At 39.7% G+C, this 27696-nt stretch overlaps 3 protein-coding genes and 1 long non-coding RNA gene across 6 annotated transcripts in view; all 4 read left to right on the top strand.

The window, feature by feature from the left end:
- Positions 1 to 4511, top strand: part of LOC148188727 (uncharacterized) — an 89046-nt gene extending 84535 nt beyond the window's left edge. Inside the window, exon 6 of the long non-coding RNA XR_015777506.1 lies at positions 4381 to 4511. This is a non-coding gene — a long non-coding RNA (uncharacterized LOC148188727). The remainder of the gene's footprint in view (positions 1 to 4380) is intronic.
- Positions 4512 to 4813: 302 nt separating this feature from the next.
- The window catches only part of LOC121946756 (homeobox protein Hox-C10a-like), a 57575-nt gene continuing 34692 nt past the window's right edge, over positions 4814 to 27696 (top strand). For all 3 annotated transcript variants that reach the window (XM_088082157.1, XM_088082156.1, XM_042491490.2), the window contains exons 1-2: positions 4814 to 5543; positions 7511 to 8862. In XM_088082157.1, the coding sequence (XP_087938283.1) occupies positions 4847 to 5543; positions 7511 to 7788 (975 nt within the window). In that variant the 5' untranslated portion in view covers positions 4814 to 4846 and the 3' untranslated portion in view covers positions 7789 to 8862. The remainder of the gene's footprint in view (positions 5544 to 7510; positions 8863 to 27696) is intronic.
- hoxc9a (homeobox C9a) lies at positions 13796 to 18565 on the top strand. The gene is made up of 2 exons (XM_042491492.2): positions 13796 to 16700; positions 17732 to 18565. The coding sequence occupies exons 1-2, from the start codon at positions 16157 to 16159 to the stop codon at positions 17974 to 17976; spliced, it is 789 nt and encodes a 262-aa protein (XP_042347426.1). The 5' UTR covers positions 13796 to 16156; the 3' UTR covers positions 17977 to 18565.
- Positions 22055 to 25769, top strand: hoxc8a (homeobox C8a). Its single transcript, XM_042491493.2, has 2 exons — positions 22055 to 22839; positions 24205 to 25769. Exons 1-2 carry the CDS (start codon positions 22404 to 22406, stop codon positions 24513 to 24515), a joined length of 747 nt encoding a protein of 248 aa, XP_042347427.1. The 5' UTR covers positions 22055 to 22403; the 3' UTR covers positions 24516 to 25769.

Raw genomic sequence — 27696 nt, 5'->3', positions numbered from 1 at the left:
CTGTAATTTATAGAACGTTTTAAGTCTGATATAGCGGCTTTTGGTGTGCGTATTTGGTGTGGTCGTCAGTGGTAATAATGTAATACTGCTGTACTTTGATGGCAGTTACCACTCTGGTTTTTAATTAAGAACTTACATGATTCTGGCACCATAAATTTGCAGTTGCGCATGGAGTGGACAGCAGCATGAAAGAGGACACAAAGCAGAACCTCCTCACGTCCAACTGGAAAGATATTTCAAAGTGGCTGCCAAGAGCAAATTAGTTGTGTCGCCCCAGTGGCTCCTGATTAGTGCAATAAGGAAACCCGCTAGCATGTCTTCTGTCCCGCAGCATTCAACACTCATACCTGTTTGCAATATAATAACAGGCTCCAGGGTTGCAATCAATTGGAGGACAATTTAGTGCCGAAAGTGCAGGCTGTAGTTTAGACATGTGTAAAGACCAGGTAAAATAAAATCGCAGTCAGTTCCTTGTGTGTGTGTGTGTGTGTGTGTGTGTGTGTGTGTGTGTGTGTGTGTGTGTGTGTGTGTGTGCGCTGTTGTTCAGAAGGCAGGAGAGCGGAGAGGTCTACTGTCATGAAAACAGTCCAACAAAACTAAAACAGCATCTCAATCTGGTGTTTTGTGTGTGTAGGTTACAGGTTGGCGAACAGTGTGTGTACAAATGTGGAAAAGGAAATTCTTAAAGGTTTAATGCACTTGAAAAATACAGCACGTGCATATGTGGGGGGAAGAAAAATCTCAAATATTGCATGTAAAACTATCCTCTCTGCAAACTGAGCCCATTAACTGACTAGTCGGCAGTAAATGTGTGCAGACAGAAAATCACACAATGTGTAGGAATGTCTTTTTGGAAAACAAGGTTGCATTCGTGTTTCCATGAGAGAAACAGACCTGAATAAACAACAAATAGCAACAGGCCGTAGGCGTAATTTGTTATGAAACCAGAAAGGTATGCATGCTCACTGAAAGCTTTATCCATTTGTGAGTAGCCGTTGTGATGTCAATCGTTAAATACAAATCTAGAGTTAATTCAACCCTTATATATATATGTGTGTGTGTGTGTGTGTGTGTGTGTGTGTGTGTGTGTGTGTGTGTGTATTCTGTCCAATCGAGCATATAGCAGCAAAGAAGCTTTTGCAGCAACTGTTTGCTACTCTTCTTTGTTATAATATCGTGTGTACTGCACAATTGCGTATGATTGCGCACATATCTCCTGTTATTATGTGCGATGATAGGCAAATGTCAAGAGCTATCAGTTCACAAACTCGTGCTACGAAATCCGTGGCATCATAATGCACATCTGTACACATTGTTATATATTATATATTATATTCGTATATAACATAATGAAACTCTATGGCGCTGCAGGTCTGAACAGTTCTGACTGTCACACGTGCCACTGTATACTTAATCTGTGAGTCTGTCAGGTGTGTTGAATCTCAACATATATATAATATCAGGTATATGTCGTCATAATACTTATTTCCCAGCACTGCCAGGTCTATGAGATCATAATAACATGTCTGATGTTCTCTGCGTCTCTTCTGAAATTTAATCATTATTAAGAGCTCAGCGTTCCTTGAAAAGTTGTACACATATAATTTGTTTTTATGTGCTTGACTCTTTTTCTGTGCTGGGCTGGTTGGAGGTAGCCTGCAGGCTAGGTGTGAATGTGTCATAAAGCAGTTTTTTCTGTGTGTCAGCGATGTGAGTTGGTGAGGCGGGCTGTGCATTAGGTGTGGTTATTAATGTGTCCATACATGAGGCAGAGCGTGTATGTAGATTAAAGAAAGATGGAGTGTGAAAGAATATCCCCAATAATCCTTTATTTCAGGATTTTCCTGTTTTTGGGTGGACAGCTTCACTCTTCAAAATGTGCATTTACCGGGAGCTACATAAAAGTTTTAACTTACGGTTTATAGTTTATAGTTTATATTGCTTTATAAGGGTTTCATGAGCCCAAGATGTTCTCCACACTCACAAGACCGCGCTATCCGCCCGTGTATCCTCAATTAATATAAAAATCACAAAATTTGAAGAGGCAAGTTTTTAATCAAACTCTAACTTATTGGTCACATTTCTTTTATAAATGTTGGATGTGGTGGGGATGGAGAATGACCACAAAGACACTGTTAATCTGTTATTTTGAATATTAATTTTATTCACTTTCAGTATCACATGTAAACAAATGTGTCTCGTCTTGAAACATCACTGCAAACATGCAAATGCACTCAAATAATCAAAAACATACATTGATAATATGTCGTGCCCTTGCCTTTGAAAATGATTCTGAACTAAACATACAGACAGACAGGCGCGCGTGCACGTCTCGCATACACTACCAAGCACACCCGCATAGCTGCGGTGACGCTTTCAACCAACATTTTTTAACTGGCTAAATGCATGCCATAATTATCTGCATCAAAAGTCTCGAAATGTTTGCCAGAGATCTGTTAGTAATATAATCCAATAATTTAAAGATCAAAATACTGATGAGACATAACTTTGTGGCAATCCTTAAACGTTAAACGTGTTTGGCATGTTGCATTATTGCAGCCTCACTGATCATTTTTTCAAATTGGAAATCCTAGAAATTACGCACCTAGACAATCTGAAATAATACTTCTAAGCTTTATAGTTTTATCCTGACAAAAAAAAACAAAAAACAAAAAAAACAGTGACTTTATGTGATTGGTGTTGTAGGCTATTAAATCTCGTGCGTTTGATTCTTTTTTTTCTACTATAGAGGCGAGAATCAGGAGCTGTTGAGGTTTTAGCAGACGTGTATTTGTATTTGAACTCTTAGGGATTTGTTTGGACTGGATGTCATGACTGCAGCACAGAAATCACGGGCCTTAAACAAACAACTCATGACACGCAAAAAGAAGACAGTGTGGCTTTTCCACTGAACACAACACAGTTACTGATAAAATAAATGCATTACGTGGGCTATAAACTAACTTAACTCTATTAAGATGCAAAATTCGCCATAATAGATTAACAGCCTTCCTTTGGCTATTCAATGCAAACATACAAACAACATTTTGAACATTTAGTTTCAGATGTTAGGCCATGAGATGTCGCAACAACGTTAGTGTTCTTGTGTTGTTTTTAATTTTGGATATGCGATTTAAGCGACATATGCGAAGTGACTTTGGCAATGGCGATTATAAGATTTTGTCATATTCACTGTTTCCGTATTTCGCAGTATTACCTTATCTAGTCGGCTGGTTTCGGGTACAGCTCAGTATTTTGTTAATTGTTTTTCTTTCTGACTTATATTTATTAAAAAAGAAAGAAAGAAAAACTGTTCACCTGAACATGACACATTTTAAATATTACGATAATTTTGATACATTTTGAGTAGTTTTGAGGAGAGGGGGAAAATTGACAAGAATACATCTTTTTGTTTGGTTAAAATAAAGTCTGTATTCAAAAATACGCATTACATGAGAGGGCCACACTTAATTCACATATCAGCCCCTCTGGCCCACACCTATCCTGAGAATTAAAACGTTATTTTGAAAAAACAAAAACGCAAAAAAGACTGTTAATTTCAGATATATAACATACTGAAGGCACACGTAAGGCATCGACAAACATCATGAAAATAATACACGATTGTGTATAACAATGGTTCAGATAGACTATGCAATGAATTGTTTATTAGGCTGTAAGATATTTGTATGAACAGTAAAAAAAAAGAAAGAAAAAAAGAAAAGAAGAGACGCAAAGCTTGATGCAGTTCTATATGAGTTTTGTTTCTTTTTACGCCAAAATAATATATATACATATAGGCCCACTATCGTACAAATTCACACCGTCTACTTAATATTTTTTCTCATTTCATGAAAAGAAGCGGTTAAACAGCCAACTGAAAGTTACGTCAGTTTAGTAAAGTTAACCAAATCGTCTAAAAACATCTCATATGTTTAATTTCTTTTTTTAAGAATTGAATTTTCATTCTGGTGGAGCAATAAAGAAAAATGCAAATAAACAGCATTATCTAAGGGTCAAAACAAGACATGGCCGGAGTAAGGTTTTCGCAATTACTGTGGGAAATGTATTAGTATAAATCTACAAAATGATGTCAGTAGGATATTAAAGAAGACATCGTAATCTTAAATTTAGCAGGTCAAATGTAAAGACAAATATTAGCGTCAGTGGTTGAAAACTAGTCTGCAGTTTGACGATTATTTCTGTCTAAAATTCAAAAAGAAGTTTTCATTTCTGATCAGATTTTCTCTTGCACAACACACCTGCGTAGAGCTTACCTTGCTAAATCGGTGGCAACAACAGAGCAAAAACGATGGAAACAAACAACACACAAAATGCACTCTGTCTTATACCAACTCCTCGATGTCTTCTCCTCCACAGAGCTGGCGCCAGGACGAAAAAGTAAATCACACGTTGGTTAATTAATATTCTGTCAGACATCAGAAGTTCTGAACTTAAACCAAATTAAAATACCAAAAAGCCACGTAGTAAGTGCCATTAAAAATCCTGCTGCAGCAGCCGCCCTTTGTTCCCCCTGGTGTGGGCCTGCTGTCCTGACCAGCAGATGGCCGCTGGGTGGCGCTCTTGCTCCATCAAAAAGCCTCCAGATTCCCCAACTTGACCGCGCTGACGTCACGCCAGTCTGGAGCATCAAGGCCACTTCCACGCAGCTATTGGTCTGAAAATCACATGACATGTCTCCCAGCATCCATAATTATGTTACTGATATTTTGCACCCCCCTCCAAAAGATGTCAGCATCCTACTGTCCTTACTCTCCTGGAGAAATCCCGTAGTTCAGAGAGCAGTGCAACACCACAAACGATCACTGTGTTGCTACATGCAAAAATGTCATGTCCGAATAACATAGCGCCCGGTAACTTCCTGATGGATTCCTTAATGGGAGGATCATCTTCCTTCAGGGGTGAGGGTTATTCCAGCAACCCCGGGATGTACATCCACTCAGCTGCAGAGTACGGATATTCAGTGATGAGAAACATTGGGAAGGTTGGACCATCTTCACTCCCCAAAAGAGACGAGGTTCCTCCGAGCGGCTTCCAGGATGCGCCCTACCTGTCAACACAGCTGGCCACATGGACCCCAGGCTCCAAAACCAGTAGGGACGAACAACCTGTTGCCCAGTGTTTACAGCCCTGCTCGTTTCCAGCGGGCAACGTCAAAGAGGAGGCGTTTTGTTGTCTCTATCAGGACGACAGCAATAAGGGGAAACAGACAACAGAGTCAGCCACTTACATCCGGCTCGGGGACAATAGCTGCCTGCCGGAGACAACCGCCTCGTCCAGTGGCTGTTTCCAGGTGTACAACGGCGAGAGGCCGCAGCAGGAAGAGCAGCGGTTCCCCTCCGGCTTCTCTCTGACCCACTTGGCGACATCTGTTGAGTCAACATCAGAAACGACAATAAGTTGCGGCAAGTCGGCGCAGGAGACAACGAGAGAGGTTTCACAGACTGATGAGAGTCAGAGCAGGAAGGAAGAGAAGGCCAAGAGTGACAGCTGTTCTGATAACTCGGACGGGGAATTAAAAGGTAGACTTTACCCTACCCCCTCCTCCTCCTTCTCCTCCTCCTCCTCCCGTTCACACACACTCGTGCAGACAAGTAGGCCTATTCGCATGCATGCACGGATAATTTGATAATATCCCACGTGCATTAATTCTGTTATTGCTGTGAGGGCACGCTATGTTGTGTCATGGCCCAATAATGCAGACTTATGTTTGATAATAGTCATATGGGCTATATGGGTATTTGACAGCTTCGCAGGGGTTATGGGCCCGGTGGCATTTAACACCTTTCTATTAATGTGAGAATGTGAGATGGGTACTTATCATTGAAATAAACACGCTCGCACACACACACGCACTGACACACAAACACATTAATACACACACACAACCTCACACACTACACTCTTTCACTTTCTCTCTCTCCCTCCTTCTCTCTCTCTTACATGGGTCATTTACATTGTGAGACGTAACCATTTTTAACAGCACCATTTTACGCCTCAAATTGCTGGGTTTGAGCCACCCTAAAATACTACGGTTTTTGCTCCACAGTTGAAAACCTTTTGTCAAGATGCCATGGCTTATTTATTTTTATTTTTTTTAAGGAAACCTCAGGGAACAATTGTCACGATTATATCTATCATAAACACATTTGCACTTTTCTGCGTCGCTGCAACGACAATTTAGGATAATTCTGTCCAGTTTTTACGACATATTTTTTAAAAGTGAAGGTCCACGCCTGAGCACAGTTTTTAAAATTCTTTTCCTTGATGCTAATAGTGATAGCTTAATATGAATGAACCGAATTTGTCTTTTATTTCCCGTTTGAGGAAACCAAGGAAATGTATTATTAGTATAAATCAACTGTGTAAACTGATGTTTTTTTTTTAATATAAATTAAACTGTAACGATGGATTGATAATACTTAAAATAGGCCTGCGTAATAATAAGAATAGTCACAATAAAAATAAGTAATGCAAATAAAAATAACTTTTTTATTATGTGCTAATTATGTCCCTAATAAACTGATGCTAGATATAAAGATGTTATTACAAATCCCTCTGCCGTTTTTCTTCAGCTCTTATTCAAAATTAGTTTCAGTTTCTGGTGTTATTTATGGTTTTAGCTTAATATATGTCGACCAACATGCTCGTATTATTTTTTTTTAATTTAATTAGAGGGTATAGCCAGGCAATGCGACCGTCATTTTGAGTGTGTGTGTGTGTGTGTGTGTGTGTGTGTGTGTGTTCGCGTGTGTCCTGTTAATCCCATATTACTGAATTAAATGTTTTGATAATGATTAAATGTGGGACACACACTGAGTGTTCACATTAGGGTAATTATTACTGTAACCTGTGTGTGTGTGTGTGTGTGTGTGTGTGTGTGTGTGTGTGTGTGTGTGTGTGTGTGTGTGTGCATTGTGCAACAGAGGCGTTATTCCCTAGAGTCTGCAACCTAATCAAGAAATTAACTGAATGCACAGCAGTGTGATTTTCCCCGCTATCATCGACGTGCCTTGATTCTTTGTCTTTTTTCCCCTAAATGTGGTATTATGCTACAGAGACTTTCTTTGTTTTGGATGAACCTCTAAAAAATTTTCATTTGGCTCCGGCGTGCAAAGGTAATAACATTTTATGAGAGTCTGAGGTCCAACACAGACAAAAGAAGTGCTTACACGCTCTACTTTGATTTGATCTAATTATAGCTGTACATCACACAAAAGCAATTTGCAAGCAGTAGGAGTTGTAGCAAAAGGTGGGATGCTCGGCGTTGTTAATTTGTTCAAGTGAGAGTCTCGGAGAGTCCACATCAAGGTAAATCTGCTCTTCTACACTCCTCGTTTTGATCCAGATGAACGCTTTTGAATAGGAGATATGGGCGTGCACATAGCACCCAGTGTATTGATGGAGCTGCATATGATCTCTGCACAACATGACTGTCCGGATTTGGCCACAGTTGCTCATCTTTTTTGTCTTTCTCTTGCTCCAGTAGATGATTTAGCCGCGGAAAAGACAACTGGAAGCTGGTTAAAAGCCAAAAGTGGAAGGAAGAAGCGGTGTCCCTACACAAAGCACCAGACGCTGGAGCTGGAGAAAGAGTTCTTGTTCAACATGTATCTGTCTCGGGAGCGCCGCCTGGAGATCAGCCGGAGTATCAACCTGACCGACAGACAGGTCAAGATCTGGTTCCAAAACAGACGCATGAAGCTCAAGAAGCTTAACAGGGAGAGTCGAGAGAGGGAGCACAGTGCAGTTTATAACTATTCCTGATGATATTCCGACCTTCACATTCACATCCACACACAACCACACACATACACACACATGCACAGACATAGACAAACATGCATGTGTCATCTTATAATGCATTCATTATTCATATATCAAGTTTCTCTTTATGTGCACACCACACACACACACACACACGAACACACACACACACACACACACACACACACACACACACACACACACAGACACACACACACGGCGTGCCTTCCTATGTGAACTATAAAACGCTGCAACCTGCAGACTAGACCTGAGTTCCAGGTGAACACTTGCAGCAGCATTGGAACAATGAGGCGCTATTACCTCGCACTGATAATTATAATATGAAGCAAAAGAAAGGAGGAGGCAATCTCAAGCAATCTATAAATAACTCGTGGCATGCACGCAGTTTCACTTTGCTGAGCTATAATGAATGTTTTGCCACTTGTGCAGCTTCTTCGTTGGTGTGTGTTGCTGTGGCACATTCACGCAGTGTAACGTGCATGCACAAGGCGATATTAAGCTATGTCATGGCAAACGATTCCAAAACAATAAAAGGAGGGAGGAAATGGAAAGGTATTACCAACTTTGTCCTTCCCCCGGTGCAAATGAGAGGGAGGGAGAGACACTGCGGATGAGAGAAGGAGATCATGGCAGTTTTAATAGAAGTGAGAGACCATAACGTTGATTTAAATATTATCCAGGTGACCACAGTAAGTCAAGGTCATAAAATTCTAATGTCAGGTTCGCCCTGGAAAGCGTTGGGGGTGGATTTTATGATCTGCAAATATAATGTGCTGCAGCAGTAAAGATGCGTTTAAAGGTGTGTGTGGAGGAGGGCTAATCCACACAGCAGAGACTGCAATGTGCAGGATCCGAGCTGAGGCGCTGGGCTGGAAGGAGCCGCCGCCTCCACGCGGGATAATGGAGCTTCATGGGAGCAGGAGATAAGAAAGATGGTGGATAAAAGGGGACAGCGACGGAGACGGCTGCAGGAGCAATAATAACAACAGGCATCACGGCAAACACGTGGATAACTAAACGCACCGGGAAGGCGTCTGCATGAGGCAACTTAAGGTAGGAGTCAATTTTTTTACGTAATCTTTTTAGTTCCTGTTTTGGAAAGTATGCCACATCTGTCAGGGGGAGCATCTTGACAGCTCATGTGGCACGCATGGTGCACGCCTGCACACGTCGATAGTTTATTTGAAGTTGCTGATGTCTATCTGCTGCTGCTGATTTCCTGTTGTCTTTTTATCAAAATGCTGAGTGCTGAATGTTTTTGTTTCTGGATATTTCTGAGTGAATTTTTAATTTTTTTTGCTTGTTTGGAACAGCTGAATAGTTGGTTGTGCTTTGCTGCTATAATCCTGTAGACTGAATTAAAACAACAGCATAATAAGGCTGACAGGTTCTTTATATGAGCAAACAAAAGCATGCCGGGCTATATAAGTTATTTGCAGGCAGGGATGAGAAAGTAGCTTGATTTCAAACCCTGATAGCACATGTTGTGTTTTATTGTGTTGGTACTCGCCTTTTCTCTTTGTGTTAATCCTCTCTTGGCTTTTGCATGCATTGTCCTTTCCATGGATTTTAACCCCTTTTGCGCGAAGCTGAAGCGTGGTTTAGGTAGTTTCATGTTGTTGGGGTTGGCTTCCTGGCTCGGCAACAAGAAACTGCCTTGATTACGTCAGTTCGTCTTCATCAAGGGCACAATTTCCGCTGAATTACCCCCTATAGTCACCCAGGTCCCCGCAAATGGCATTGTAAATGAACTGAGCTGCAATACCTTGGACAGAGACGTTTTCTTTCTTTGCTGTTATTTTTGTGGTGGGCTGTAAAACCTTCTGAGGCTCTCACAAGGAGAATAGGTTGTAAACAACATGGGGTAAAGTTTTAGACTGTTGTATTGCATCTGTCATCACTGGCTGTCTGCTTGGTTTTAGTGGTTTCAGCTGCTTTATGATGATCTCAATAGAAAGATGGATAGACGGATGCTAGTTGACAGATGGATGGATGTCAGACTTATTAATTCCTCTGGGTATATAGCAGGAAAGTGATGCATATTGACATTTCCATGATCTCATTTGAGCATGGTTCTTGTTTTTGTAAATGCGAATACACGGCTGCTTGATATTGAAAATGGAGTGCGAATTTGCTGCAAACTTTCATGCTGAGAAATTGCCTAATATTAAAATACTATATGGCTTTAAATAATTTCTACTTTGAAAGCAGATGTTTTCCACAAACTATAAGATAAGAACACTTGCACTGACACTCATGACAGCAACCATCTCAAAAGAAGTCACATTTTGATAATTAAGGCCTACTTTATTTTTTCAATGAAAATCCGGCAAACGTTATTTTTGTGCATTAAATACATTTACTCGATTATGTGGTGCTTTAACTGTTCTTAATCTCTTTTTTTTTATTACATAGTTTTAAATTAGACTTTATTTTTGTTGTTGCTTTCCCTGGCTCGTTAACGAGGTTATATGTCTTAAATAGATAGATATATACCCAAATTTAATCAACTAAGGCCCAAGTTTTTAAGACTTGGCCTGCGTTAATTGATTTAAAATCTTGTATTGTCTTTTGATTGCAATAGTCTCACTATTTAATGAGATCGTAGTTAATTACACTGAATTATTTGACTAATTAATGTAACATATGGGTCCAATTTGTTCATATCGGAAACTACAGCATATCAGTACGCCACTGACCATAACATAGAAGCCTAACTTTATTTAATCATTATTATTATTATTTAATTCTCGCCTAGCCCAGTAATCAATTTAATTACTAATATTATTATTATTATTATTATTATTTTTCTGTAAACGTAAAACGTTAACATATGCCATTAAGTAAAATAAAAGTCTTTAGGAAAGCGAAGTATTTATCTTAAAGAATCATACTAACTTATTTATGGAACAGTCTGTTCTTGAGGCGCAGTCAGCATCTTTCCTGCAGGCAGTCCAGTGTTTATACTGGTCACTATTTCCCCTTGTTTTCTCAGCCCCCCTCCCTTTGGCGGTGGTGCAACTGGAAGAGACAGTCTGGAATCCAAAGTCACTTTCATTCAGCTCTGTGAATGAGTGTCTCCCTTGGAATGCATCACTGACAAAGACTTTACAGCGCTGGAAACAGCCCCGAGAGCTGCATAGATTCCCCCTAAAACCATATACACATAAAGCAATTTATTTCACTTTGTAGTTGCGCACAGGAACTGAAGGCTTTAGTCAGCCACTTCCTTGGGACAGCTCAAGATATGTTACTGCCACTGGCATGATCAGACATGAACCAAATATGCTAACGGCTTTCCTCTTTCTTTTTTCTTCCTTTTTTGACATAAATTATTGACTTTTCTTGTGATATATAGAGGGGGGGAATGGGATCCTTGCGCTTTACTTGTATGCTTTTTTTTTTAAGAGATAAAGTTAATAAACGATTGAATTCAGAGGACGAGAAGACTAACTTTCTCTCACTGGAAAGTGTTTTGATCTTTAATTATTTTTTAATCTTACTGGCGAAAAAAAGCTCAATGTGTGGCTTTATGTTTTTTAATTTTTGAATAGTCATTGATATTTTATATCCGCTTTGCGTGACTCGAAACTGGCAATCAAATTGTCTCTATACGCAAAAACATAGACCATAAAATATCACACATAGCGTTTTCTTTTTTTTTTTTTTAAATTCAAGGCATCATGATCACTATCTTCTATGAATAACTTTTTTTTACCCAAGAAAATCTGTTTTTTAGGACGAATGCTAAATATATATCACTGCGGCAGGCCTAGCCTCATGAGAATATGTATATTGATCAGTAATATGTCTCACGACATGTTTTTCTAGATCAACGGGAGGATTTTATCTGGTGTTTTGATTTAGAAATGCTTTGAGACAGTCTCAAAGGATGATTTATAAATAAGAGGCGTGTTTGGAGGAAACTGTTACATTCAGCGGTTATCTTGGTTAGAGAATACTGTGATGCATTTCGGATAAAACGGACCATTTTGTGGCCTATCAGATGATCACACAGTAACTTTCGGTTGTGCGGTACTTTCTGTTCAGCACATGAGTCGTTATAAATAACTTACTTTGGATTTCCCATATGTAGAGATTAATACGTTCCAAATGTTGTCTATATAGATAAACCCCTCTTTGGGTTTAACTGCGTGTGTTTGTGAGAGAAAGGCCTGTTTGATCTGGAGGTTCATGGACATATTATGCGCTCCTCTTCTGTGTTGTGACTATTTCTTGGAGGAAATTACATTTAATAAGCTATCTTTATCATTGACAGAATAAATAATGTGCCTTCGCCCTGTCATTACATTACACAGGAACCAGCGAATGTGGCGGTATGTGTCTGATGAAAGAAAGTCATGTTACAACGCAGATCTTAACTCGTTCGTTTGTGATTCACCCACACAGCAATGACACAAACTGGTTGTGCTGATAGATGTGAAAACAAAGTTCAGTCCCTTGTCAATGAAGATGGATCATCTTTACCTTTCATCTTTATCTTAACCTGCAAAGGAGGTTATCTAGTGTTTATGATTACCCTGTACTTCTATCTGCTTGCTGACTATAATAATATAAACAAACAGAAATATGGATCCTAACCTAATCAACCATTCACACATTTATAATGTGCGCGACTGAAGATTTCGTCTTCTTTAACCTGCAGACAGACTCATGATCTTAATTGAGACTCTCTTAATAATCAATAGTTAGTTCATCTTTCTTTGCTTTCTTTGCATTTTTTTACACCAAAAACTATATGTAGGCAAAGAAAACACTTAAGGCTGTGGTCTCCTGGCATTGCACTAAAGGCATAGTTGGTAAAACGCCCCCCCCCCCCCAATAATTTCCTATTAATATGAGGCGTCACCGCAGTGCGGCGGCGTGAAAACACACAGACTATAATGTTTTTATCCGCCACCGTCCACATGAAGTATAGCGGCTCAAAGCTGTACATAAATAACGTTTATATGTAACAAAAACAACGTTGTCGACCACAGTATAGCTCGTATGCGAATAATAGCCCATGTAGGCAAAACCTTTGTGTCATACTGCACAAGTAGAGCTATTTAATGCGGTTTTTTTGGGGGGTTTTTTTATAAACTGAAAACTAAATTGTTTAACCGAGAAATGTCAGAGGCTTACAGGCTACTGTGGCAGACTGATGGAACAAGTTTCAAGCATTGATATTATCACGGATTAATTAACGAATCATTAGATACATCTGGTTCATCCAATAATTGCACCAAAATGGAAACTGGAAAGTTGACTGCATGTAATCCGAGAGATTCTAAGGATTGTGTGTGTGTGTGTGTGTGTGTGTGTGTGGTGTGTGTGTGAGAGTGAGTGAGTGAGTGAGTGAGTGAGTGTGTGTGTTGCACAGATCTTGAAGCCTTCAGAGGCAAATTTGTGACTATTTTGGACTGACTTATGACTATATGAATATAACGGCCTTGACTGTAGACAAATATAGAGGTAATCTAAAGCCCATCCAGCGTATCATTTGTCTCCTTCTGACCTTGCACTGTTTCTTTATCAATTATTTTCTAGTCTTTTCTCTTATATACTTGCGATACTGGGTCGTATATGTTGAAAACGAAATTGACAAACCACCACTTTTTGTTTTTTTTACCATAGCAGACTGTCTCTATTGTTAAAAAGGTTAAGGAGGAAGTGAAAATATTAAATACTAACCGATATAGCGAGGCATTTCTTCGAAATGTTAAATGGTTCAGTTGCAGTAAAACACCATAATCCCACAAATAAGAAACAACAACAAATTAATATCTAACTATGCGATTTTATTATATCATAACAAACATGACTAAAGGACTGGAATAGATACATTGTACATGGATGAACGACTGGAATAGATACAAAAAATATTTTCTTATCTCTTTATTCTCATTAATGAACACACGTACTAGCACGCGCGCACACACACACACACACACACACACACACACACACACACACACACACACACACACACACACACACACACACACTAGCACAGGGGACCCCCCTCAAACAACACAAAAGATTATTCAGTGGATTAATCTGGACATAGATACGACCTATATAATGTATTTATATGACCATATGTTATGGTAATAAATAGCCACTAAGCCCTTTTTCATTCAGTTTTAATGGCAGCAGCAGAATAAACGGACTCAGACCTTCAACCTGCAAAAAAACCACAAAACTTTAAAACGACGTAATTTAAGATATGGTACATTTATGACGATAACGGTTGTATCTCTGTAAACATGTGGGGAAATGTTTGACTCGGACACAGACTCGCGAGCATTCATCAGCGCTCACCAGGACACCGTTTGGCGTAATCCAGGTTAAGGTCTGGCGTCTGGCCTTTTAAATTTCATGGTTGAATCTGAACTCAGCAGCCGTGACAAACATCACACTTTCTAACGCGTATACTGATTACATTTTGTTTTACGTCATGAAATTCAGATTCTGAGTACTATATGAGTTTATTTTTGTAAGTGTAAGAATTAATTGCAATTTAAATGCAATTTAGTCTAGATTAATTAGTGACGTCATGTGATCCTTGTATCTTGGCGGTTACAAAGGCGTGAGTTGTTGCAATTTTTAAGACTTCAATTTTTGATTTTCTGCAGATGCACGCGTAATTTTCACTCGTAAAATAGGATTTATTTTTAAATGTGTCTTTTTGTTCACTTCATATTTGTGCAATGCAGACCACTCAGACAGTTCATTTCAGCACAGTGTGATCACTAAATGTCACTTCTTCGGATACAAACGGTTTTTTTTTAGCACCCTCATCTTAAAGTTTGCAAGAAATCATTTTAATTAGCCTTTTTCTCAAACTACTCCACAGTCAGAGAAAAAAGAAGATATTTCAAACAGCCGTTGCGCACATCATCATGCACATCACGCAAAAAACCCAACCTTACAACATTTCAAAAACATGTAAAACATGCATAAACATAAAGTCGTCACATTAACACGCACCAGCATCACCGTTTCTCAAAAATGTACAAATACGCTCCTGCACCACATCACTAAAATATAACCTGTGCAGCATTTTGGGATTGAATAATGCACCAGCCACGTTGTTATCGACCTCATCCAGTCTGCACATGTGCATTAAACTTTCACCATTTATGCCACAAATCGTCTAATTTGTGTTCCCAGTGACTTCTTTGGTTACTCCTGTTTCATCGTATTATTTGCTGTGACGCTGCACGAGAGTTCAGGGTTGTTTCACAGCCTACTAACTGACAAGCTATACACCAGTATATCGCAGGGGCAAAACGGCAAACTCCTGCCATCAAATCCAACAGTAACATTATCCCTGTTATGAAAGCTTTAATCTAGTTAACCCTTTAACGAACCCTTTTACCTCTTCTGCTCTGCAGTCTTCTGTTTCCTGTCTCCGGCCTGTTTTCCCCCATATTAGATATTGTTTTACTTGCATAAAGTGGTGGTGGTTTTATGTTGAACGAGGAACTCGGATGCAGTTCTTATTAACGACACGTTTATGAACAATCAAATGGTCCTCGTTAAAATTTATTGATGGGCATAAAATCATGGACGGTCACTAGCCGAATATAACCCGCTGTAGTGGGCTGCTTGTCAAGAATCTGAATCCCTTCCTCTGCTATCTCCGCAGATCCCATTTAGGAAATGTTTGGTGTGCTGCGCCCTCCATAAAAAGGTGCAAACTTAATTGTTGGTATCCTGCATCCTGTATTTTGATTCCCTCCCTCGTCCTCATATAGCTACTGTGAATGCCTCTCTGTCTATTAAGAAATAAACAGCATTACACAGGAAGTTATAAACCTTTCACTTTATCAAATGTGTCGCTTTGATAAAGATAAAAGGCGTCAACGATTCAATAAACACTTTAATGCTGTAATACTATCCATTGCAATAACACGGGGCTACGGTAGATTTCGCCAGACAGAGATTGATGACACCATCAAATAGTGCCTTGCTCGGTTTTGTGCGCAGGTCTGTGCTGCGCCTGCACACAGATCCACTCTTAGCTCTGCAAAAGCACGTTTTCTCTTAAAAAAAACACGGTTGTTAAAGTTACCTCTAAAACGTCCAAGAGAAAGAGCAAAAGAGCACATTCTTTAATCCGATTTATGTGCACTGGGATCCCAGGATAAGTGGCGCATTGATCCACTGTACAATTTTTGTGGGGGTAAATATAATCACGTGTCGGCGACGCAGCCAATAGCAGCCAGGGAAGCGTTGAGAAATAATTACCTGCCTTGATTGTTCTATGGCTAGATAAAAAAGTACACATACACTCCATATAATAATCGGATGCATGTAAAAGAGTCGGGGAAGCTTCGACATGTCGACCACGGGTCCCATAAGTAATTATTATGTGGACTCCTTGATCAACCATGAAAACGAGGATGTCCTTGCTGCAGCTCGGTTCTCGGCTCCCGGTTCGCACCCAGCCGGCCCTCGTCCGACGTCCCTAGTACCGGAGTGTGCTGACTATCCTTCCTGCAGCTTCGCACCCAAGCCACCCGTCTTCTCCACCTCCTGGACCCCTGTACACTCCCAGTCATCAGTGGTTTACCATCCATACAGTCACCAACCTCACTTAGGCACAGACTCGAGGTATATGCGGTCATGGCTGGAGCCGATTTCAGGCGCCGTGCCTTTCCATGGCTACCCGGGGAACAGCAGGCACTATGGGCTGAAGCCCGACGCCTTTCAGGAGCACAGAGCCGCCGAGTGTCTGGGCTCCAGCGGACGGACCTACACGGATTATTTGTACTGCTCATCCACTGACATGCGAGACAAGACGCAGCAGAGTCTCCCATCCCCCGAGTCGGAGCTCCTGGCTTCAGGAAAACATAAAGACGAGAAGCCGGAGCTAGATCCGAGTAAGTTCAAGCTCCCTTTTTTTTACAGCCGGGTGGGAGTTTTGCTTTGGGATTTTGTAAAAAAAAAACTGCTTTTGCTTAGAGGCATTTCAACGTCCTGCATAGAGTGAAATTAAAAGCTGTTTCATCCTCCCCTTTCAGCTCAGCTCGCCTCTGCTAGGGGGAAAGCTTTAGGAACTATAAAAGACAAACGCTACTGGGCTAATATTGGGGCTATAAAACCAGACGGGGTTGTAAACATGGACTCAAACCTACAGGAAGACGTTGAATTTGGAAGCCTTGCTTCATAATGTTAAAAACATGCAAGGTGCTCTTTTTGAGCGCAAAATCGACATATGAAATAATATTCATCAGTAAATGCTTTATGGTGCATTTTTACGACCATGTTTTGACCCCGTGTCATTACGCACGGCACATGAAGCCCTGTAAGACGAATTTCACTCTTGATTTTTTAACAGGCCATTCTAGTGAGGAAAAGCTACGTTGGCTCTTGTTGATCCCCAGTGGCAAAACAGGCTCCACGCTTCAGCCTCATAATAATGACAAGATAATATGCATATAATTACATATTAAAATCTATTCTCTGGGTCGAAAACAAATTCACATTACTCTTGCAGCCAACTTGAGGAATGTAGGGGCATAGTGGAGGACTTTCACCACGGACCTGTAAAGGCTTGAACCACGGGCCATTTTATGGGCCAATAAAGTGAATAAGCGCATTGAGTATTTTACGACGGTGTTACTCACAAGTCAAGGGGACAAGGGAGCAAATCAGTGTCATTTTGGATAGTCTGAAGCTAAAATGTTTCCTTAAAATGTTAAATCTCAGCTTTAATGGTAAAAACCAAACTTGTGTTTGCTTTGACATTGTTTTGAATTGTAACACCTTGTGATGAGCTCACAGAATTGCTGTAAAGCCAGGTTTTCTAAATGCTTGATTTGGTTGTCATTGTTTCAGTTTTTAAAATGTCTCACATTGTTGCCCCTATGTGTTCTGTTTTTTATTACCATTGTGCTTTTTTTATTTGCAGATAACCCTGTGGCAAATTGGATACACGCCCGTTCCACGAGGAAGAAGCGATGCCCTTACACAAAGTACCAGACTCTCGAACTGGAAAAGGAGTTTTTGTTCAATATGTACCTAACTAGAGACCGCCGATTCGAGGTCGCGAGGGTCCTGAATCTGACCGAGAGGCAGGTCAAAATCTGGTTTCAGAACCGGCGAATGAAGATGAAGAAAATGAACAAAGAAAAGACCGACAGCAAAGAACCGTAATGTGGAACAGCAGTCAGACAACAACCATAATAACCACTAGTCACACGGACAGCACAGTTGTACCAAAACACACGATGATCCCCCCTCTCTCCTCCTCTTCATATTTATCACTTTGTTGGATTTTTGTATTAACCTTTACTTCGAGACTGTCTGATGCTGACTATGTTATTTTCCAGTGCACATTCATGTCTCCAACCTTAAAGAGGGAAAAAAGAGGAAAAAACTTTACAAGGAGATAATTACATTCTGCTTTCACCTCGATTTATGTTTTTTTTGTAAGAGAAATTATAAAAGTGCAGTTTGGACACGTTAAAACTGTCTGAAGAAAGAGAATACTTGAATTCTTTTGAATTTCACAAACCAATAATTTATGATGTGAATGTTTTTCTTTCATGTTAATTTCCTTTGTACGTTGTTGTGCAGGTGTAGTATTTTGTACAGAAACAGAGCATCTGCAATCGGACTCGTCTGTCTTGTATTTTTGTGATAGTTGTTGCTGTATTTGTGCATTTCTCTCTTTTTTTTGGATTGTAGTTCTTAACTATAGAGTGTAGATATAGACCTCTGCAAATATAAACATAATCACTAAGTGCTTGTTTGCTGTATTCATTGTGACTCAATGTGGGTTTCATATTTCCAACCATTTAGTAATTAGGACATGGCTGCAGGCAGGGCCCAACAAATAATAATTCCAATCAGTATCAACTAGATAATTCACACATTTTAAAACCATAGAAAATAATGTTACACAATCCTCATTGGATATGCTACATGTTGCAAACAGATGAATCTTTTTAAAATATTTTTTCCTCCACAACTCCTAAAGTGAAGTGTTTTGCCCGACGAGCATTTTCCAAATACAGCTAAAGGCCTAAAGGAGCTCTGCCACCGCAAATAATGACGAAAACTTAAGCGCACTAAAAACTTTAGCAAGACAACAGTGTTTCTATTTAGCTGCCATTGCTTAAAATTAGTTTCATGTTTTTGCCGTCCTCAAGCCTCAGCCACGTGCATTTAGTTTTGCATATTTTTAAGGATAAGTACACACATATCAAATAAACGCACAAATAGCAGTGTTTGGTCATTCAAAAGAAAAAAAATGTAGGCTACGTTTCTCAAAAAAAAAACAACAAAAAAAAACAATAAGCAATTTGCTACAATTTATTAATAATGTTGTTGTGGTTACGGATTTACTAACAGGGGTAATCTGCAGCAGTATAATTTAATTAAATTGTGCATACAAATATTCTTATGAGAACAAAAAAAGTGTGAGGATATTTCTTTTATTGCTCCTCCTCCATGTCCTAATATGTTGGAAGTAAACATATTTGTGTTGTTCTCACATTTACAAGAACACATTCGTTTATAAATAGAAACCACCACCACTTCTTAAATTTTTTTTTTTTTAAATGAATTACCTGCTAAAAAACTTTATAGATTGCTAGTTTTATGCGTACATGCTCTGCACGCACACGGGCGATCAGAAAATTTGAGACTGCATTTGAACATTTGAGTTTTGAAAGTGAAAGACAATTTCCCAAGTTTCGCGTTTGTTTCCTGGGATAGGCCTAAATTGCCTTTTTGTGGTGACAAACAATGCGGACAGGATGCTGTAATTTCAAAGCCTAATCCAGTGCATTTCCGCTCAGCTCGGACAAAAATGCCAGTTTTACAGCCCCTGTTGGAGCTCGGCTGTTTGTCTCAAATGCAGACGAACAAAGCAAACTCGACTAACTGGCTAGACGTCTGGGCTAAATTACTTTATGGTTTTAATGGACGGTGGTGGTGGACTCCTTCAAAGGAGAGTCATGCGCACCGTTCAGGGGACTTTTTGCCTGATGGGCTAGCCGCAACCCCCCCGCACTTCATCACCAGAGTGCTCTATTAGCCTACAATTAGATGGGAAAACGTCAATAGTTATTGTGCATAAATATGAGTGCTGCAGAGCGATGTTATCTCATATATAAGAGCAGGTAGCGACCATAACAGGAAAAAGATAATACACATCAGCTATTTGAAGGCGGCTTTAAAAACTGGAGACCAGAGGCATTTAGTTAGAGCTCTGGTGGTAAACAGCTTCGTGAACATCTTTTTTTAATTTAAGGCAAATACGTGATACATACAAGGCTCAGGACAAATGGGGAGACCCTCTCTGTCCATTTCACAGTTGTTTCTGATTGGTGGATTCATTCAGGTTTAGGGACTCGTCTGAACACTAGATGACGCTGTTGATCCATGTTTTGTGCTGGCTCTGTGTGTTCAAGGGCTTTCTTTACAGCTCTGTGGCTTGGCTGAAAAATGAAGAGTAACCTATCGATGACAAAATGACAGATATGGTCACCCACCGCATTTTGTGTAATAGGCCACAGAGCAGCACGCAGGAATGCAGCGAGCTGGTTGTTGTGTTGGGCACAGAGTGTGTGCATAAACAGTTGCTTCTATTTTCTAGTTTTATTTTTGATTCGTTTTTTATATGTCTGCTGTCTTGTGGGTTTCTTTTTTTTTTTTTTTTTTTGTCACTCTTTGTTTTAAAAATGTATCAAATGTCCGTGAATTTCTGAGTTAATAGGAATATTGTGGTATTTATTTATTTTTATTTACTACCAACTGTATGCGAATTGAAAATATGACACATTTGCTTAGACAGGTTTAACTTTTGAGAGAAAGGTAGCCTAAAAAATGTCTGCATTTAGATGGAATAATAGCCTACCGCACTCTGTTTGGATTCTGTGTCTGTATTTTCTTTCATTTGGTGTTTTTATTTTTCATGTTGTAAATTAAAAACAAAACCTCAATTCAAATACTTAAGTGGAAAAACAAAGTAATACACGATTAACACAATAACGATAACACGATAAATTAACAGACAGAAACAATATTTAAATATATAAAAACTATTTTAATAATAATTTGTAAACAATTACATAAGTTACACCAAAACCATAAATAGCAACAGTGAGAGCAAAAACAATCAAAACAACAATATAACATCATACAACATGATCATAATAATAAAGATAAAATTAATACTACTAATAATAATTATTCCATTGTCATTGCACAGTATGAAAACAAACAAACAAACAAAACACTGACTACTCATTATCCATAATCTGCGTCGGTTATGACGTTTGTACCAGCAGCTCAAAGTCCCCAAGAAGAACGCAACAATGATTGGCAATCTGCATATTTATAGAGTGTGAAAGGTCTATAAATTCGCCCAGTGCGCCTTTCATATTTTACGACGATGTGTATAAAACGTCAGTAACCCCACAAAAACCACACTGGCATATTTGGAGAGAGAGCCCCGTGCAACCATTGAGCTGGGAGTTGTGCGCGCGCTCATTGTAGCTAAACATCCGATGTAAAATTTTATGAACTCCTCCACGTGGGAGATTTACTGCGTATCCTCGTCGGTTTTACGGGGTCAGTAAGTGGCACCTAGTATTCACAGGTCGTGTTTATATTTGCGTGTGTCGGTGTTTTACAGCCGCACGGTGCAAGTGTGTCGCCCTGGCCTTTTACTCGATTACACCACGAGGATGTTTTCTCTTATTCTTATGAATTGTTTTACTTGTGTATCATAGCTTCAGTTTTGTCTCGCTTTAGTGGTGTTTTATGTCACATTATTGGTTTCACGAACTTCCCAAATGCTATGTTGACCTCCAGGAGACTTAAACGTGCAACTATTTTCTAAAAGTGAGTGTATGAGCTTCACTGGGGCCAAACAGCAATAACAGCTTTATCTGATTATAAAGAGAGGACCTTCCCTGCTTTATACACCTCATAACCTACATGCAAAGCTAAGCTGTGAAGTCACACTATCGTGCAAATGCTCCATGTGTCATCGTCTTTATATCTGAACCCCTCCACAACTCCATTGATCAGCTTCTAACAAAGCATTTTTGAGATAAACACAGCATTGATCATATTTAAAGCCTCTTGGATTGTTGGTTATGATTAGTGCAGCTCCTCTCAAGGTGGATATACGTAGGGCCCACGTCTGACCGGTCGTAGGAAGATGAAGGGGTGGGGAGGAGGGAGGGTGGGGGCGCTTGTGGTGGGGGTGGTTCGGTGGGGAAGCTTAAAAAAAGGAAAAAGAAAGAAAAGAGCAGCGTCTGTGACTGTGCCGGTGGAGCAAGCCAGCTTTAACCTTAGCTAAAGCACATCCAAAGCACATGCCATGAGCCGGGTTTGAGCCTGGGGGAGAAAAAACACACACTCACGACTGCGAGAGAAATCCGATGAGAGGAACGGCTCAGAGAGAGTGAGCTGCCGTAGATTGTCCAAAGGGGCAGCGTTTCTCCTAGTTCCGGTTTGTCTGCCTGTGCGCGCTGTGCGAGTTGGAACCCTAAACAAAAGGCTGCCATCATCCTAAAGGAGATATTCTGCTGCGAGAGAGCCCGTCTGCTTGATGCCAACTAAACATGAGCTCCTATTTTGTTAACCCTCTTTTTTCCAAGTACAAAGGCAGCGAGTCACTGGAGCCAACTTACTACGACTGCAGGTTTCCACAAAGCGTTGCCCGCAGCCACACGCTGGTTTACGGACCCGGAGCAGCCGCACCGGGCTTTCAGCACCCGTCCCATCATGTGCAGGACTTTTTCCACCACGGGACCACTGGGATCTCCAACCCCGGATACCAGCAAAACCCCTGCGCTTTGGCTTGCCACGGAGACGCAACGAAATTTTATGGATATGAAGCCCTTCCGAGGCAAACGCTTTATGGTACCCAGCAAGACGCAAGCCTAGCGCAATACCCAGACTGTAAATCGTCGAGCAGCTCTAACCCCGGAGAAGGACAAGGCCACTTAAATCAAAACTCCTCTCCCAGTCTTATGTTTCCTTGGATGAGACCCCACGGTCAGAATCATACAATTATTTCCTATTCTTTCTATGTTACTGTGTCTGTGCGTGTGCGTGCGTGTATGTGTGTATGTGTGTGTGTATGTGTGTGTGTGAACATGTGCCTGTGTGTGTTTGTTTATGTGAATGTGTGCTAAATATGCCCGGGTATACACGAGTGTGTGTCTTCACTATAAAACTAAATAAGTGAGGGAACATGATGGGGCACATAGAACCTGTACTGCAGGCTGCTGTAACTCTGCAGCACATGTCCATACAGGGCTGAATTTTTGCTTTCAAAAGTGCCTTTAAAACACCGAATTGCCGATCACAGCTCATGACACCAGCTCTTTGAAGTCAGTTATCGTTGACATAAGATATTTCACAAACTCTTAAGGGGGAAGGATGAATAAGTCATAGTTTAAAATATGATGGTGCCACACACACCAGTAGCATGCAGAGTGACAGGAGCTGAAACACAGCATGCCCCGATTATCCAGAATTCGGGTTTTAGGGGGTTTTATGGGGTAATTTGACCCACAGGCCCAATGTGGCTAACACTATATCCATAATCATAAGAGCTTTGTAGATATTACCTCCTCATATCATGGATCATACTTGTTCAGGCTATCAGGCTACACACACAGGTGTAAGCTTCATTTTTATCTGCTCAGAGAGATATTTATCATTAGCCTGTCCCCATCTGTTGTTACAGCACAGCTTAATCTCTCTACTTTCTCATACTTTTTCCCTCTCTTATTTTACTCATGTGTGCGTGACTGTGTGTGTGTGACTGTGTGTGTGTGTGTGTGTGTGTGTGTGTGTGTGACACTGAAAATCTCAACCAGGCTTGTATAGGCCTTAAGCAGAACCTACTAATCCCAGTGTCTCTATGTAGTTTAAATTCTAATGTAAAATACAATACATTGATTTTTCTTTGTAGGAATTTAGCATCGATCACTGATGGGAATTTAGGACATTTATTCCTAAACGTTAAGACACTTGAATTAATAATTGATAGTTATTTTCTATAGCCTATTAATACAATATTTTCTCATACTTATTTAATAACTCTTTATGACTATGAAAGTTACAGCTGGATGCTGATAGATCTGGAAATATTGCAAACATCAGAGAAATACACTGTAAGAAATTCCACACATAATGTGAACAATATTGCATATTTTTAGACTAATTTTACCCATCTTGCACTTTAAATAAAGGCTTTCCCGCTCTTTATGACTGTAATTACGGGTGAAAGCCAAGGTGAACGATTAAGTGGATAAAGAGGCAAATGCAGAATTAATTATAAGTCATCTGAATTTTTATTTTTATGGGGGCCCGTGGTCAGCCCAGCTAACCTCTGGCTTTATTTCATTCAAGCCCCAGGAAGACGGAATGGGAGGCAAACCTACAGTCGATACCAAACTCTTGAACTGGAGAAGGAGTTTCTCTTCAACCCTTACCTGACCCGCAAGAGAAGGATCGAGGTGTCCCACGCCCTGAGCCTCACCGAGCGGCAGGTGAAGATTTGGTTTCAGAACAGGAGGATGAAGTGGAAAAAAGAGAACAACAAAGACAAGTTTCCGGGTCAGAGAGGAGAGGCTGAAGCCGAGGAAGAGGGCAACGAGGACGGTGAAGGGGAAGAAGCAGAAGAGAAAGAAGCGGAAGAGAAAGAAGAGACCAAGGAGTGATTTTATGGTCCTTTTTATGGTTATATGGCTGAAAAAGAGGAAAAAAGAGAGGTCCCATAAACAGAGTCACAAGGAGGCAGAGAGCGTCAACTTTATGACCACCCTTTCATTTTGTCAAGAGGGAACAGGAATCCCTCTTAATATTGCTGTCATAAATAGACAAAATTCTCCCTTCTCACCATTATCCTAACATGATTTGGATTTTTATTTTCCCTGTAGAAGCTACACACGCTTGTAGCACTTTTTCTTTAATAGAACAGTTGCCCTCGCAATAAAAGGGTCAATTAAAACGCATGTTAGATGGAAAATGGCATAGCTATTTTTTACAAATTTGCTTTTAATAATAAATGTGTCAATAAATAGCCAAATAAAATCAAAACATGACCGACCTGTGTTGTAAATAGATGATAGCCTACATTTTAAAAAGACATCATTTCAGAGTAGCCTTTCCGAATTGTAAGCAAAATGTAGGCCTATAACTTTAGTAGTAAGTGTTAAACCATCATCGCAGCAGTTACATTGGCTGGTGTGGAAACCACAAGTTTTATTATTCTAATTGTTACTGTTACTGTTTTACTCGTTTTCATGTGAATGGCCTAGACAAAGATAGCCATTATAGCTCCTCAGACATCTTTTTTCTAGGATTACCAGGGAAATGCAATCGTTTGAAATCCTTTGATGCTACCTAAACCTGGGGGAATTGCAATAGAGATTTCTGAATATAGAGATTTCATATGGTTTTAATTTTAAAAAGTGTTCTATATCAACCTTATATTATTAAGTTATGTATGTAGCATTTACCCGATATACAATATACACTTGTTGAAGACAATTTGTGAGTCTTGGGAAGACAATTAGCTCAAAGCCAAGCAAACAATTTTTTTGAGATTGTACCACGGCACTACCTAAACTCAGAGCCTTGCCTTTGCTGAATTTATATTCCTCACTTATGGCATCGCTCTGACTCGATTGCAAGCTATTTTCCCCAACAACTAAAACTGCCTATAACGCACATTTACTGTGTATGATAATACCTGCTACAATTACAAGGATTTTAAAGTAAGGGAATTTTTATTTTAATGTGCTGGTGATATAGCGTAGTTGTTTTGCACTGAATATAATCTTTATGTACGTCTTGTTATATATTGATGTTTAACAATATGCTCGTTCCCTGGTGTTTCTCCTGTGAAAGACGGAATTGTGTGTCCCCGCCATTGTTGATGTAAAATCACAAATAAACAAGATGGCTCACAATCATTTCTGTTTTGTATTGATATTACAGCGCCGGTTACTGGAATTATTCCATCTCCCCCCATTCACATATATGTAAAGTGAAATCTAATATGCAGTCTAGTACACACATATTTGCCCATTTTCTCTCTAACGAGTCATAAACCTTTGGATGCTGTAGAACCTCAGTTTTTGCATAATTTGATACAAATAATCAAAACGCTTCAATGAGGAAATGGCTCCACAATGTTGATGTTTTGATGCTTTACCCACGCGCTGCAAACATTTACAGGCGGGTGCAGGACTGAGGAGGAGGCGCGCAGCATATTGAAAAGCCTTATGACTAAACTTTGCTTAATTTCAACTTTCCAACTTACTCAATTAAAAAAAAAAAAAAAAAAAAACCCCAGACGTGCATTTGTATCCCTTTACCTTTTAAGGAAAGGTTGCGATTCCCATTCACAGCGTGCGCACTCTCCAAAGCCTGAGTCGTGTTTTGATTCATCCTCTTAATAAGAAACTTCCTCTCTTCAGGGAGGACACCAAGCTTTTCTTAATGAATCTTGGGATGAATAATGGTCGTTTGAGAGGAGATGAACAAACATCTGGCGTGGTGTTAATAATCAGACTGAATAATGACAAAGCATGAGGGAGGCTTTATCTGTCTATACCATGCAAAGGTGTTGTGTGAGACTTGGTGTCCAGACAGACAAAGTCTCCGGAAAAGCGTTGAAATCAAAGCGGATAAGAGGCCAAGTGCAGGTAACACCTTGTGTCTCCGCCTCTCTTCTCCTGTGCAGTCCAGCTGCTGCTGCTTTCATGGTGACGGTGGAGAATAAACGAAGGAAATGAGCAGTCAACATAAGATCAGAGTATCACTGATGTAGTGCAAACACTCAAACGATGCAGCAATGTTTGCTCCCTCCAGTGTTACAGTGATACAAGAACTCGCTCGATTTTATTAATAGTAATTTGATCCTTCTTTTTCACATCATGTAATTTGACCTTCTTCTCTCCCACATACTGTGTGCAACAGAGCCTCACCCGTATTTCATAGAAATACCAGCTGTATTTGTAATTTGAGACCTAAAAACAGACTATCTTTTATATTGTCTTTGTTGCAATTTGTATTTATTATTGGAAAAACAAATTGGCTTATTAACAGAGCCGTATCTCCGCGTACTGGTGTCAGTGTCATACAGCTGAATTATTCAAAGGTGCGTCTGCAGTCTGTCTGCTTTTTTATCCGCTCAGTTATAGATTATTTGAATAAGATACAGTGATCAGTGATCCATTCGAAGTGCATATGAGAACTATGCATGCAAATACTCTAACGCAGAGACCACTGCAAGGTCTGAATGCCAGAGACTGGTTTTCCTCAAAGGAATATAATTTTATTATCAGCCCTGTCTTAAGCTTTAATTTAAAATATCAGTATTCAAAAGATGTATTTTTTTTCGTACTTCAAAGTTTATTAGCCTGTAGTATTACAGAACTTAAGACCAGAATCATATAATCTTTTAGACTCAAAATTAATTAATTTAAAAATAAAAAAAAATAAAATAAAAGGCTGCACAGTTTTCTTCAATTAATAGTGTTCTCTTCATGGTTTTGTGTAGGCTTATTTATTTATTTATTTTTTACTTAAAACGAACTTGCATTTCTATTGTCTGATGGATGTAGTTAGAGTGGCCTAACGAATGAAATCGAAACTAAAGCATAGTGTTACATGCTGGCTTTTTGATTTAATTTAATCTTTGTAAAAAGGCGGAATGCTTGAAACCTGGTATTTTATTTCAGTATTTCCCTCTCTATTTAAGTCCAAACTGGCACCACAAAAGAAGATCTTGCAGGTCTTCATTTTGGGGCTTTTCCCTGAATTGTGTCTAGTTTTTCCTGAATGAAACAATATTGCGCCAAAGCGCAGCCTTTTCATTCAGGGTGTTTATTT

This window comes from Plectropomus leopardus, chromosome 9 (assembly GCF_026936395.1).
Source record: "Plectropomus leopardus strain MGB_pleo_1.0 chromosome 9, ASM2693639v1, whole genome shotgun sequence".
Classification (NCBI taxonomy): domain Eukaryota; kingdom Metazoa; phylum Chordata; class Actinopteri; order Perciformes; family Serranidae; genus Plectropomus; species Plectropomus leopardus.
The sequence above is the reverse complement of the archived record's forward strand: the minus strand, read 5'-3'. Positions and strand labels throughout refer to the sequence as shown.

Excerpts from the sequence above, each read along its gene's own strand:
- hoxc9a (XM_042491492.2), top strand. The coding sequence starts at position 16,157 with ATGTCGACCACGGGTCCCATAAGTAATTATTATGTGGACTCCTTGATC. Across the intron at positions 16,701-17,731 it reads GAAGCCGGAGCTAGATCCGA|ATAACCCTGTGGCAAATTGG; the intron begins GTAAGTTCAAGC and ends TTTTATTTGCAG.
- hoxc8a (XM_042491493.2), top strand. The coding sequence starts at position 22,404 with ATGAGCTCCTATTTTGTTAACCCTCTTTTTTCCAAGTACAAAGGCAGC. Across the intron at positions 22,840-24,204 it reads TCCTTGGATGAGACCCCACG|CCCCAGGAAGACGGAATGGG; the intron begins GTCAGAATCATA and ends ATTTCATTCAAG.